Source organism: Dromiciops gliroides, chromosome 2 (genome assembly GCF_019393635.1).
Source record: "Dromiciops gliroides isolate mDroGli1 chromosome 2, mDroGli1.pri, whole genome shotgun sequence".
Classification (NCBI taxonomy): Eukaryota; Metazoa; Chordata; class Mammalia; order Microbiotheria; family Microbiotheriidae; genus Dromiciops; species Dromiciops gliroides.
Window position 1 is genome coordinate 166,808,173 of NC_057862.1, and position 12,960 is coordinate 166,821,132.

At 37.9% G+C, this 12,960-nt stretch overlaps 1 protein-coding gene across 1 annotated transcript in view; it reads right to left on the reverse strand.

Moving 5' to 3' along the window:
* TMOD3 (tropomodulin 3) overlaps positions 1–12,960 on the reverse strand; it is an 83,111-nt gene that overhangs the window by 13,633 nt on the left and 56,518 nt on the right. Inside the window, exons 5-7 of the mRNA XM_043985194.1 lie at positions 9,173–9,262; positions 6,718–6,848; positions 4,224–4,331 (exon numbers count right to left, since the gene is read on the reverse strand). Of these exons, the coding sequence (XP_043841129.1) occupies positions 4,224–4,331; positions 6,718–6,848; positions 9,173–9,262 (329 nt within the window). The remainder of the gene's footprint in view (positions 1–4,223; positions 4,332–6,717; positions 6,849–9,172; positions 9,263–12,960) is intronic.

Sequence of the window (12,960 nt, forward strand, 5' to 3'; positions counted from 1 at the left end):
TCCACTGCGCCACCTAGCTGCCCCCATAGACATTTTAAAATGGCTAATTCCCCAATTTATAAAAATATTGACATATCTAGCTAAAGCCAGGTCTTTATTTTTAGCGCAAGGCCTAGACCTGTGATTTCATTGGTATAGGGAACTCCCAGATGAGGAAATTGCCTCTACTGATGCATGTTGGCACCTTCTGCATGATCATAGCTAACATTTACATAGAACTTTGAGGTTCACAAAACACTTTACAAATATCATCTTATTTGAGTTTCACAACAACCCTAGAGGTAGGTGCTATGATTAACCCCAGTTTATATTCACTGGCAGTCTTTCAGAGACTTAAAGATCATGTCTATCACCAAATCTTTTTTTCTTCAGACTCTTCATTCTTAAATGGCATGACCTTGAGGTCAACCCTCGCCATCCTGGTCACTTTTCTCTGGCTGTTCTCCAGTTTATCAACGTTCTTCCTAAAACTTGGTATCCAGAACTTTCACCCTCTCATTTTGAACACTTTATCTCTCTTAAGGCAGCCTAAAATTACATGTTTTTTTGGCTGCTATATCACAACTACTGACTCATAATGAGCTTAGACTCCCCTGAAATCCCAACATATCTTTCAGATGAACTGTTATCTGACTATGCTCCTCTCCATTTGTACTTGCAAAGTTATTTTTAAAAACCCAAGTATCGGGGCAGCTAGGTGGCACAGTGGATAAAGCACTGGCCCTGGATTTAGGAGGACCTGAGTTCAAATCCGGCCTCAGACACTTGACACTTACTAACTGTATGACTTTGGGCAAGTCACTTAACCCTCATTCTCTCCCCACCCCACCCCCCACCATAAAAAAAAACAAAAAACCAAGTATTTGAGACTTTACATTTGTCGCTATAAGCTTTCATTCATTCAATCATTTATTCCTTTATTCATTCATTCATTTTTTGGGGGGGGCGGGGCAATGAGGGTTAAGTGATTTGCACAGGTTCACACAGCTAGTAAGTGTCAAGTGTCTGAGACTGGATTTGAACTCAGGTCCTGAATCCAGGGCTGGTGCTTTATCCACTGCACCACCAAGCTCTGCCCCCATCCCATAAGTTTTCTTTTTTTGGGGGCGGGACAATGGGGGTTAAGTGTTTGCCCAGGATTACAGAGCTAGTAAGTGTCAAGTGTCTGAGACTGGATTTGAATTCAGGTCCTCCTGAATCCAGGGCCTGTGTTTTATCCACTGCACCACCCAGCTGTCCCTATCCTATAAGTTTTATCTGTTATATTTGACTCAAAATTCTAGCTTGTTGAAATCTTGACTTTCTCAGCTAGCATATTATTTATTATTCTCAGCTTTATGCCATCTGCAAATTTGATAATCATATCTATGACTTTAAGTCATTGATCAAAATTTTAGAGAACACAGGGCCAAGCATCCCTGGGCATTCTTCTAGAGTTTTTCTGCCAAGCTGCCAACTTCATTAATGATTATTTTGCGGATCCAGTAATTTGAATAGTTTTGAGTCCCCATAAATTATGCAACTGCCTAGGCTACACTGCTTCATCTTCTCAAAAAAAGTGTTAAAAGATTTTGCCAAATGTTTTGTTAAAATCTAGATAAACTTAATCTATAGCATTTCCTAATCTACTAGTCTATTAGTCCTGTTATGAAAATGAAATAAAGTTAATCTGGCATAACTTTTTCTTTTCTTTTTTTTTAGTGAGGCAATTGGGATTAAATGACTTGCCCAGGGTCACACAGCTAGTAAGTGTTAAGTGTCTGAGGCCGGATTTGAACTCAGGTACTCCTGACTCCAGGGCCGGTGCTCTATCCACTGCGCCACCTAGCTGCCCCTGGCATAACTTTTTATTAATGAAGCTATGTTGGTTCTTTATGATAATCATTTCCTTCTCTAGATATTTACTCTTTACCCCTTGAAAATTATTTTAGAATTTTGTCAACTGACCCCATTCTCTTCTCTTTTTTTGCAAATTAAGAAAGTATATGCCCTTTTCCAGTCCTGTGGTTCCTTGACCATTCTCCAGAAAACAAATCAGTATGTTCTTTCAATACTGTGGGATTCTGAGTCTGGTGACTTGAACTTATCAAACTAGCCCTATGCTAATCATGCTAATCTTGGGGTTTAATTTTCTATAAGTCATTTTTGCTCATTTTTTTTTCCAATCCAAAGGTCACTGCCCTTAATAAGTATTTGTTGACTGATTGAAATGGTGAGGAGATTGTTTCTGGAAATAACAGAATAAAGGTCAGAAGATCTCATGCTATGAACAGAGAACAGGACTAAAACCTTTGTCAGAATGATCAGACAGAGAGTAGGACCAAGTTGGGGTAGGAGAAAGAAACAGGCCTCAATCCAAGGATGTGGAGTATAAGACTAAGAATGAATAGTTTTCCTATCTTTTTGTCTGTCTTATTTATTTATTTATCTATTTATTTATGTATTTTTTTACTTACTTATTTTTTGGTGGGGCAATTGGGGTTAAGTGACTTGCCCAGGGTCACACAGCTAATAAGTGTCAAGTGTCTGAAGCTGGATTTGAAAAAATTATTTAGTATTTTATTTTTCCCCAATCATATGTAGAAACAATTTTTCACATTCGTTTTTAAAACTCTGAGTTCCAAATTCTCTCTCTTCTTCCCTCCTTACCAGTCTCATTGAGAAGGCAAGCAGTTTGATATAAGTTATACATGTGTAGTCATGCAAAACAGATGTCCATATTAGTTATGTTGTGAAAGAAAACATGGACTAAAAAACCCCTCAAGAAAAATTTAAAAAATGAAAAGTATGTTTCAATCTGTATTCAGACACCATCAGTTCTTTTCTGGGGATAGATAGTATTTTTCAACATAAGTCCTTCAGAGTTGTCTTGGATCAATGTATTGCTGAAAAGAACTAAGTCACAGTTGATCATTTTACAATATTGCTGTTATTTTGTACGCAGTACATTTCACTTTACATCGGCTCATGTAAGTCTCTCCAGGTTTTTCTGAGAGTATCCTGCTCAACATTTCTTATAGCACAATAGTATTCCATCATAATGACATACCAAAATTTATTCAACCATTCCCCAATTTTAAATTCTTTGCCATTAGAAAAGAGATGCTATAAATATTTTTTACATATAGGTCCTTTTCCTTCTTTTTTTTTTTAAATCTCTTTCTGGATACTGACCTAGTAGTGGTATTATAAGATCAAAGGGTATGCCTGGTTTTGTAGCCCTTGGGGCATAGTTGCAAATTGGAATGGTTGAATTAGTTCACAACTCTGCCAACAGTTAAGCATATATAGTTGAAGAGAAAGCAATGAACTACAGAGGAAAGAAAACTAGATTAGGAATCAGGAGACCTGATTCAGGAGGCACCATGACCTCAGGCAATGCACCTAACCTCATGCAGCTTCAGTGCCTTCATCTTTAATGTGAAGAAGCTGGATTAGATGAGGTCCTTTGGCATTCTAAGATTCAATAATTCTAAAATATTAGTTAACATTTAGATAGTATTTATGGGCAGCTAGGTGGCACATTGGATAGAGCACCCTGAGTTCAGATCCGATCTCAGACACTTGACACTTACTAGCTGTGTGACCTTGGGCAAGTCACTTAACCCTCACTGCTCAACCAAAAAAAAAAATATAGATAGTATTTATTATGTGCCAGATACTGTACAAAGCAGTCTGCAAATATCTTATTTGATTCTCACAACCACCCTGGGAGGTAGGTGCTCTTATTATCCATTTTACAGATGAGGAAACTGAGGCAGACAGTGATTAAGTGATTTGCTTAGTGTCATACACCTAAGAAGTGTCTGAGGCCAAATATAAACTCAGATCTTCCTGATACCAAGCCCAGTGTGCTTATCTACTGAGTCACCTAACCACCTAAAATGCATGGTTATGCAAGGTGCATTTTGACAGAATACAGAATTAATCATAAGTAATAAGCATTATCTGAGCATCTACTCTGGTTGGTCCTGCACTAAGTGTTAAGGGGTACAAAAGTTATACAAAGCAGAGGAAAACTACAATCCAGTCGGGGAGACAAGGCATATACAACAAAGAAATAATTAGTGATTAGGAGAGGATCTATCAAAGAACTAAACTGTGTAGTACAAACAATTAGAGAGGAGGTCAGTAAATGTGATTTACAGGCTACAGTTTGGAGCCACCTCCCCCTTTACTCCCCCATATGTGGCCTTATGTATTACCAGCAGAAGCTTACTTACAACAGCAACAGGGTCATTGCTCCGGGTGGCTGCAAGACTGAAGCACGTCACATGTGTGTTGTCTTCCAAAGCTTTTGCAAATTCCTTGAGGGTTGGAATAGGAATATTCTTGGAAAAAAGAATTTGAAAAAAAATTTTAAATTTAATTTTTCAAAAGGAATCATCTATTATCAATTGAATCCTCATAGGATATACTTGGTAATGTAAAAGCCAGTTCACTGAAAGAATCTGCATATTAATACAACTACTGATCTACAAATGAAAATAAACAATCCTCTCCATATCTAAGTCGATGCCTATGGGTTCTACATACTTATAAATCCACAAACTGTAGCCTCAGGGTGTGATTTTACCATCTCTCAGAAATTTAGAGAAATGGGTAACTACCTAGGAAATCCTTTTCAACTCACAAATGAGTGATGCTGATTTTGAATATTTTTAATATAAAGCAAGCATCTAGGTGGTACAGTGGATAGAGAGGTGATCCTGAAGTCATGAAGACCTGAGTTCAAATCCAGCCTCAGATACTTTTTAACTGTGTGACCCTAGGCAAGTCACTTAACCCTGTCTACTTCAGTTTCCGCATCTGTAAAATGAGCAGGATGAGGAAATGGCAAACCATTTCAGTATCTTTGCCAAGAAAACTCCCACAAAGAGTTGGACATGACTGAAAAATAACTAAATAATAATATAGAGTGAAAATCCAATTCGGTTCAAAGTATTTAAAATCTGTTAAAAATTACAATCACTAAATTTCGCAAATGGAAAGGACCTTAGTAAACCATCTAGCCCAATTCCCTAATCGTACAGATGAAAATACTATTTCTGAGCCAGCTCTCTTCAAAGTTATTTTTGTTCTGGGGTAATAAAAACATCTTATTATTGGCCTAAAGTAAAACAAAATGTCTCTACTACAAAACAAAACCAAAGAATTTCAAAGTGAGTTGTCTGATTATGAATGACAAAGCTATTCTCCATTAATCAGTAGTTTGGCATGTCTGAGGTATCATAGTTGTATACAGTGGCTCTAGTTCATTGCCTTGAGGAGTACTGGACCCATTCTAGGAAGTATTAAGGAATGAGAAGTCTTTTCCCTGAAACAATCAGGAAAGGTATGTTTATGTCATGTCCTAATCTCTATAGCAGTATGTAACTTGATCTCACCTGGCTGTCTCTGATTATGAGAAAGAATGCATAGGAATGAATAAATTCAAGATGTCTTTAAACTACATTCCCATAAATAACAAGGGTGGCCTGAATTCTGTGTAGCTACTCAATGGCAAGGATGAAAAGCCACCAAAAGGACTCCAACTCCAGGTGATTACTTAGTTTCTTAAAATTTGTGGATGACCTCATTTCTTATTTTAGAAAGAAGGCAAAAAGCCAGAAATGAGCAATAAATTTAAACTACTATTACACTTGCTGCAGAGAATCAATCTATAATAATTTGCTCCTCAAAAGCAGTACCTAGACTAAATTATTTAATTTTACTTTTGTGTAATTAATAAAAAACAAAAATGGGAAATAAACATCAAGTGCAATTCCAAAAGCCCTTTCAGACAACCTTTCCCAGTATTTTCCCGGAAGCTACAATGGTTAAATCCGACTGTGATCTAGAGGATAAGGTAGTAAGTATTACAGTGGAGGCAAGCATGACTAACCCTGCTGAGAAGGACCATACTTGACAATTCCATGTGTTGCTATAGCAAATACTAGCTGATTCTAGAGAGGTGCCGTAGTTTTAAATTATTCAAAGTAACTGAGAAAAGAGAGGGAAAGTAAACTACAATTAAGCATAGAATTTAAGGCAGATTTATTATTTTTTTTTAAGAAATTTTAGGTGGTAGGTAGAAAGAGAATTCAGGACCAACAAATAAGCTGAACTGGTAATTCTCTACGCCTTCCAGGAACAGACCTAGCCCAGGCAAAATAAGAGGTCAATGCGGTTGTTCACCCCAATTCATAAGACTATCTATTCAACTTTTCTCTCAAGGATTTTTCCCTTTACGAGACAACGCAGGAAATAATTTGTATAGTATACAGTTCCTAGGTAAAATCCTATTTTTAAGTAATAACCAGAAATAACTATACTAATTAAAACCCAGCCAACTCTTATCCTAAGTTCTGCTGGATAAAAGATATGCAATATGATCTTATTAAAATCTTAAGAACATATCTATATATTCATATAAAACTGGTGATGGTTCTCTGTTCTTATGATAAGTTAATGTACAGAGAATGTAGAGGCTGATGCATTCAAATTTAGATACTTCTTAGATTCAACCAGACAAAAACAATAAAATAGTCTTATTAATTCTTAAGAACTTACCTGGGTGGCAGCTAGGTGGCGCAGTCGATAGAGCACCGGCCCTGGATTCTGGAGGACTTGAGTTCAAATCTGGCCTCAGACACTTAACACTTACTAGCTCTGTGACCCTGGGCAAGTCACTTAACCCCAATTGCCTCACCAAAAAAAAAAAAAAAAAGAACTTACCTTTATGTTATTCAAGTTTACTTCAATAAGACGAGAATCATTTTCTTTAATTCTCCGTAAGCTCTCCTCAACATTTGTAGGATTTGGTGGCTCATCAAATACTGGTAGGATTTTTTCACCCTTCACTACATCTATAACATAAATGAATCAAGAACATTAACCTCATTGACTGCCTCACTGGTTACCAGTACTCACATGCATATTATGGATACAGAATCACTGAATTTATTATCTATTTTATTTCTCACAATTACTTACATACTCTAAACTTTAACATGGCTGAACATTTTTAGACAGTTGAATGAAGAAATGTTATCTTAGCTTTAAAGTACTAAGTACACCCAGTTCAGTGAACAGATATGGTAGTATTTCTAAAGAAAGGGCAAAAATTTCACAAGCCAAAGAGGAAGGAGTGAGGGCCTTCCTAATACCAGGGACAGTATGAATCAACATAGCCTTGACAGTAGAGTAGGGAACAAAAAGTACTAATGAAAAAGAGTGGGAGGAAGCAAGGTGGGGGAAGAGTGTCTCTGTGGTTGATGACAAGATTAATATGAACCACAGCTTGACAGGGTTAATAAAGAACCCGGTACCATCTTGTGCTGCATTAATGGTGGTGTGGAGACAGTACAAGGTGGATAAGAGTTTTAATGTCAGGTAGCATATTGAGAGAAACTCACAAAGTAATATGTCCAAGGGGCAGCTAGGTGGTGCAGTGGATAGAGCACTGGCCCTGGATTCAGGAGGACCTGAGTTCAAATCCGGCCTCAGATACTTGACACTTACTAGCTGTGTGACCCTGGGCAAATCACTTAACCCCAACTGCCTCACCATAAAAAAAAAAAAAGGTAATATGTCCAAAGACAGATCAAAAAGAGGGACAAGGGGGGCAGCAGATGGTGCAGTGGATAGAGCACCGGCCCTGGAGTCAGGAGTACCTGAGTTCAAATCCGGCCTCAGACACTTAACACAAGCTGTGTGACCCTGGGCAAGTCATTTAACCCCAATTGCCTCACTAAAAAAAAAACAAAAAAAGAAGGACAAGGGGTCCAAAAACTGTGCCATTTGAATGCATTTAACCTGGAGAAGGAAGACAAAAGGAGACAAGATTACCAGCTTCAGGGCTATCACACAGGAAATAGATTTTGTTCTGTGTTGCCCCTAAAGGAACAATGTGAGCTAGGAAACAGTATTACAAAGAGGAAGACATGATGTGAGGTCTACATAGGCTCTAATGGAGGACAGGGAGCCCTCCTATGCTTGAAGCTCTACAAAGGAGCTGACCGCTCACTGTGTAGAATGGTGCTGAAGGGTTTACCAAGAGTGTAAGGTTAAACTACATGCCCTCTTAGATTTCTGCCAATTCTAAATCCTTTGATTCTATGAATCCAGAATAATTATAATGATACATAAATTTGATATATATTTGTATATAACATTTAGAACGTTTCCAGAAGGTACACAGGCACATGCTGGTTCAGAAGCTATACTGTGTCAAGATAATGGAATGTGATAGATGAGATTTTGCAGATACTCAGGAGCCCACTTGGAGATTAATTTAAAGTGACTGAATTGGATAAGGCCACTGACTGCTGAATGGATTACTGGCTGACTTCTAGTTAAGAACATCTGGCTGGTACTTAATGGTACTTAAGAAAGTAATTGTTCTCAGAAGCTAACAACTTTGAACTTTGACCACCTTCAGGCCCAGTGAACCAATGAATTTGAATGACACTAGCCAATCAGCTTGAGGAACCTCCCATTTCTGGGAGGGGAACAGGAAGCTGATGCTGTCGAGGGAGCTTGGCCTCTTGGGCTTCAAGACATAGGCGTGGTGGCAGGGAACTTCACAGGGGAGTTTAGGAAGGTGAGGATTTCAGGCTATAAGAAATCTGTTCTCAATCTTTCTCTTTTACTATCTTTCAATAAACCCTTAAAAAACCTAAACTCGTTTATCAGTGATTTTAGTCAGTTTCCCCCAAAAACGGGGGTGGGGGGGTGTGGAGACAGATTAGAACCCACATTTAGAATTTTAAATTACACAATACACACATTTCTAATTTCTCCTGAATCAGAGCTTTACAATATGTTTTCATTATTCTATTTGAATTGTTTTAAGGCACCAGAACAAAGATTCTCATATTAAGGTGTCTGTGTAAAAACTTAAGTGATTGTTGGATTATGTGCCACTTTGTTTTATTTCTTGGACTCTTTTACTATAGACAATCTAATTTCCAATTATGGTGGGGGTGGTGGTTTTTACCCTTTGGAATAAACTTTTAGCCAAGCAATTAAATATTTAATGCTGCATATTCATGAACTTCCTACATTATTATCAGTAGATTTCATGTTTACTTTCAATATGAAACTTAGTAAGAGTGATAAAATTAACTAAGTGATGTAACAACACACATTAAAAAGGGGTTTAAATGTACAATGGATAATTGGTACTTACTTGAAAAATCATCTTTGCCCACACTGTTGTTACTTCCTACTATATCACAGAATTGGGTGTTGGTTATCAAATTATGCATTCCAAGGATAGCTATAAATATAGAAAAAGGAAAAATTACTTCACATTCTCATATCTTTAGAATACAAATAATTTATTTTTCACCCCCCAAAGTAAACAATTTAAAATAATTTCTTATCAATTTTACTATTGGAAATGTAGTTAAGTCCTCACTTTTCAACCTTCAAATTTTGCTGAGCTTTAATATCACTGGATTAATTCCTTCCCTACTCTAATGTGTTTATTCATCAGTTCCTCCTTTTGTAGTATCTTCTGCATCATCCCAAACACTACCACCCTCTTCTGGCAAAAAAGGGTAACTACAAGTTTATCTACTTTTCAGAGATTGGTGTAGACTGGTTACTTCATTAGTCTACAGCACTAATACTATAGTATTAAACAGTTACCTGGGGCAGTGAGAGGCTAAATGATTGCTCAGGGTCACAGAGCTAGTGTCTGAGGCAGAACTCAACACACGTCTTTTTGACTCTGAGGCCAACTGGAATTTGAACCAAGTCTTCCTATGAGACCTACTCTTTATTAACTAAAGACTACTAGCACTGCTACTACTACTACTACTACTACTACTGCCTATCGTCTTGATTATGAGGCTAAAATATTAATATTTTGAAGTTCTGCTTTCCAAACCAGTTTTTAGGATTGAGATGCAGTGAATAGCAAGAACTGACTGTATGTCACAAAATTTCTTGTACTGTTCTTCCCTCATTTTTTGTTTTAGGTTGGTCAACTTCACCATCATCATCAATAAACATCTGACTTACTATTAGGTATATAAAAACATCATGTTATCATGTGTACAGAATGTTTAAGTTATAATTACACTATTCAAAAGTGCCACTTTGGAGGGGAAATTTATTTCATTACCTTTTACAAAAATTAGGCTCCAAGTGTAAATTGTGTAAAATGCTTTTTGGTACATTCCATTCTGATGAATGCATCATTTAGTGATTTCAAGAGGGTATCATCCTCAAGTCTATCTTATAAAATACTATGGAAGGTAAGCAGGCCTTTATATCAGCATTTACTGTAGATATCAAATACATACATAGAACAGGTAAATGGGGATCAGCTATGACTCTGTCCATCTGACTAATGAGGAATCAACCCTAACTATGCCCCCATGTATTGTTATTATTGTTTTTTTTCGGGGCAATGAAGGTTAAGTGACTTGCCCAGGGTCACACAGCTAGTCAGTATGTATTAGTCTTTATCACTGTTTTTTTGTTTTTGTTTTCCCCATGAAGACCGTTTCCATCCAGGGAGAGAGAAAGAGAACTGGGTACTACAAAAGCCTATGTTCTGTGCCCAGCCCAGGGGAGTGTCCTATTTGAAAGCAGCCCTGATGGCTTGGGTTCTTGCCCTGACCACTTCTGGAAAATAAGAAGGATAATAAGTATGATCAAACAACAGCAACCACTCTGCTACCTGCCAGTCACTACTGCCCAGATACCTGAATCATGTGCTTGCACAAGGCAAAACTTAGCACTGGTTTAAAAAAAGCCTCCTTCTACTGCCCAGATATTTGGGTGACACCCAGCCCCTCCCTTCCTATGGGAAACCTGCCAACTGGGAAAATATTTTTACAAAGATTTCTGTGTTTGGTTTGCAACTGTCAACTTGGGACAAGTTAAAAGTAAAACAAACCTTATCAATATAAAAATTGCACTATAAGAATTAGGGGAAACCTTTTCTCTGAGACTGACAGTGCCAAAGACAAAAATCCAACATATTTTCAGAGCACCAATGAGATAATAGTCAATCTTCTATGAGGTAAGAAGGCATATCTATTTACATATACATGTATTAGTGGAGATAGAACAGTAGAATGAAAAGAACACCAGAATAAGATTCAAAGCCCTTGGCTTAAAGCTCAACTCTCCCACTAACTCAAGTGGGAAACCTTCAGAGAGGTAATGATTTGACCTCTCTGGACCTCAGCTTTCTTGAGATGCTCAGACAAGGTGGTCTCCTTCTATTTTAAAAAAAACAAAAAACCATCAATCCATAAGTCTTTATTAAGTACATACTACGTAGCAGCACCATGCTATACACTGGGATACAAAGACAAAACAGAAACATTCCTTGTCCCCGAGGAGCTTGTTCAATTCTACTGGGTGTGGGGGAAGAAACAAAATGTATGTATGAGATTTGTGGGACACCCTGTATGTAAAATGTATGCCAAATACATATAAAGTAATTTGGGGCGGGGGAAGGGACTAGCAGATGAGAGAATCAAAAAAAGCTTCATGTAGGAGTTGGTGTTAGGAGCTGAGTTTTGAATTAAACCAGAGATTCGAGGAGGAAAAGATGGGAAGGGAACAAACACATTCCATGCATGAGAGATAGCCAGTGCAAAGGAAGAGACAGGAGATGATGTATCATTAGAGGAGCATATTGGTGTAGAGATCTAGGAATCATCTGAAGAGTGATGTTAACTGAATCTATGTGAGCTGATGAGGTCACCAGGTTACCAAGAATATAGAAAGAAGTTCCAGGACAGAGCACTGGGGACATCCATATTTAGGGGTTATGACACGGATGATGATCCAGGAAAGGAGACTGACAAGGAGCATTCAGAAAGGAAAAGGAGAACAATAAATACCGAGGAAATCCAGAGAGGAAAGACTGAGTGGAGAGGATGGTCAGTGTCAAATGTTACAGGAGGATGAGGCTACAGAAAGGCCATTAGACCTGGAAATTAAAAGATCACTAGTAACTCTGGAGACAGCTGTTTCATTTAAGTGATAAAGTAAGAAGCCAGACCCCAGAGGGCCAAGAAGTGAGTGAGATGAGGGAATGAGTGTACACAGCATTTCTAGGGCTTTGGCTGTGAAAGAGAGGAAAGACATAAGAGTAGCAGCTTCAGAGGATGGTAGGATATATTGAAGGTTTTTGTTTTTTTTTTAAATATAAGGGAGTCTGGGTACTTTTGTAGGAAACAGGGAAGGAACCAGTAGAGAGGGAGAAATTGAAACCTAGAGGCCAGGGAATCATTTTGGGAACAATTAGCTAGAGAATACAGGGTACACATGTAAAGAAGTTGGCCTTAGTAAGAAGGAAGATCATCTCTTAATCAGAGACTAGAGTAAAAAGGAAACACTAGAAATAATATCAAAGGTTTTGACATGTATAGATGGAAAGAAGAAGGAGCAATTTTGGTAAAGCAATTTTATAATTTTTGATTGGGGAAGTAATATTTTGTATTGAGATTAAAGGTTTAAACTTTCCTATATATACCTAGGGTGGTATACCAATATATTATGGGGTGTGAGAGAAAATGCAGCAGGGATGCTGAAAAGGGTAGTCAATGACACAGTATCACCTGGGAGATGCCAGGTCTCTGTGAATGCAATAACATGGAAGAAGGTTTAAAATGAAGGGAATTTCATTCATTAGGAAATGGGAATTCCAGGGGGCACAAGGGGAGGTAATGGTAGTACTAAAGGAGGATACTGGAAGGGCAGGGGCACTTGATGATCATGGCAAGAAATGATAGGTTCCTCCTGAGGCATAGTTCTAATGATCTATGAATATCTACAAATACACAGACACAGACACACACAGAGTTTTAAAAGAAATACTTAGGGGGGCAGTTAGGTGTCACAGAAGATAAAGCACTGCCCCTGGATTCAGGAGGACTTGAGTTCAAATCCGGCTTCAGACAATTGACACTTACTAGCTGAGTGACCTTGGGCAAGTCATTTGACCCT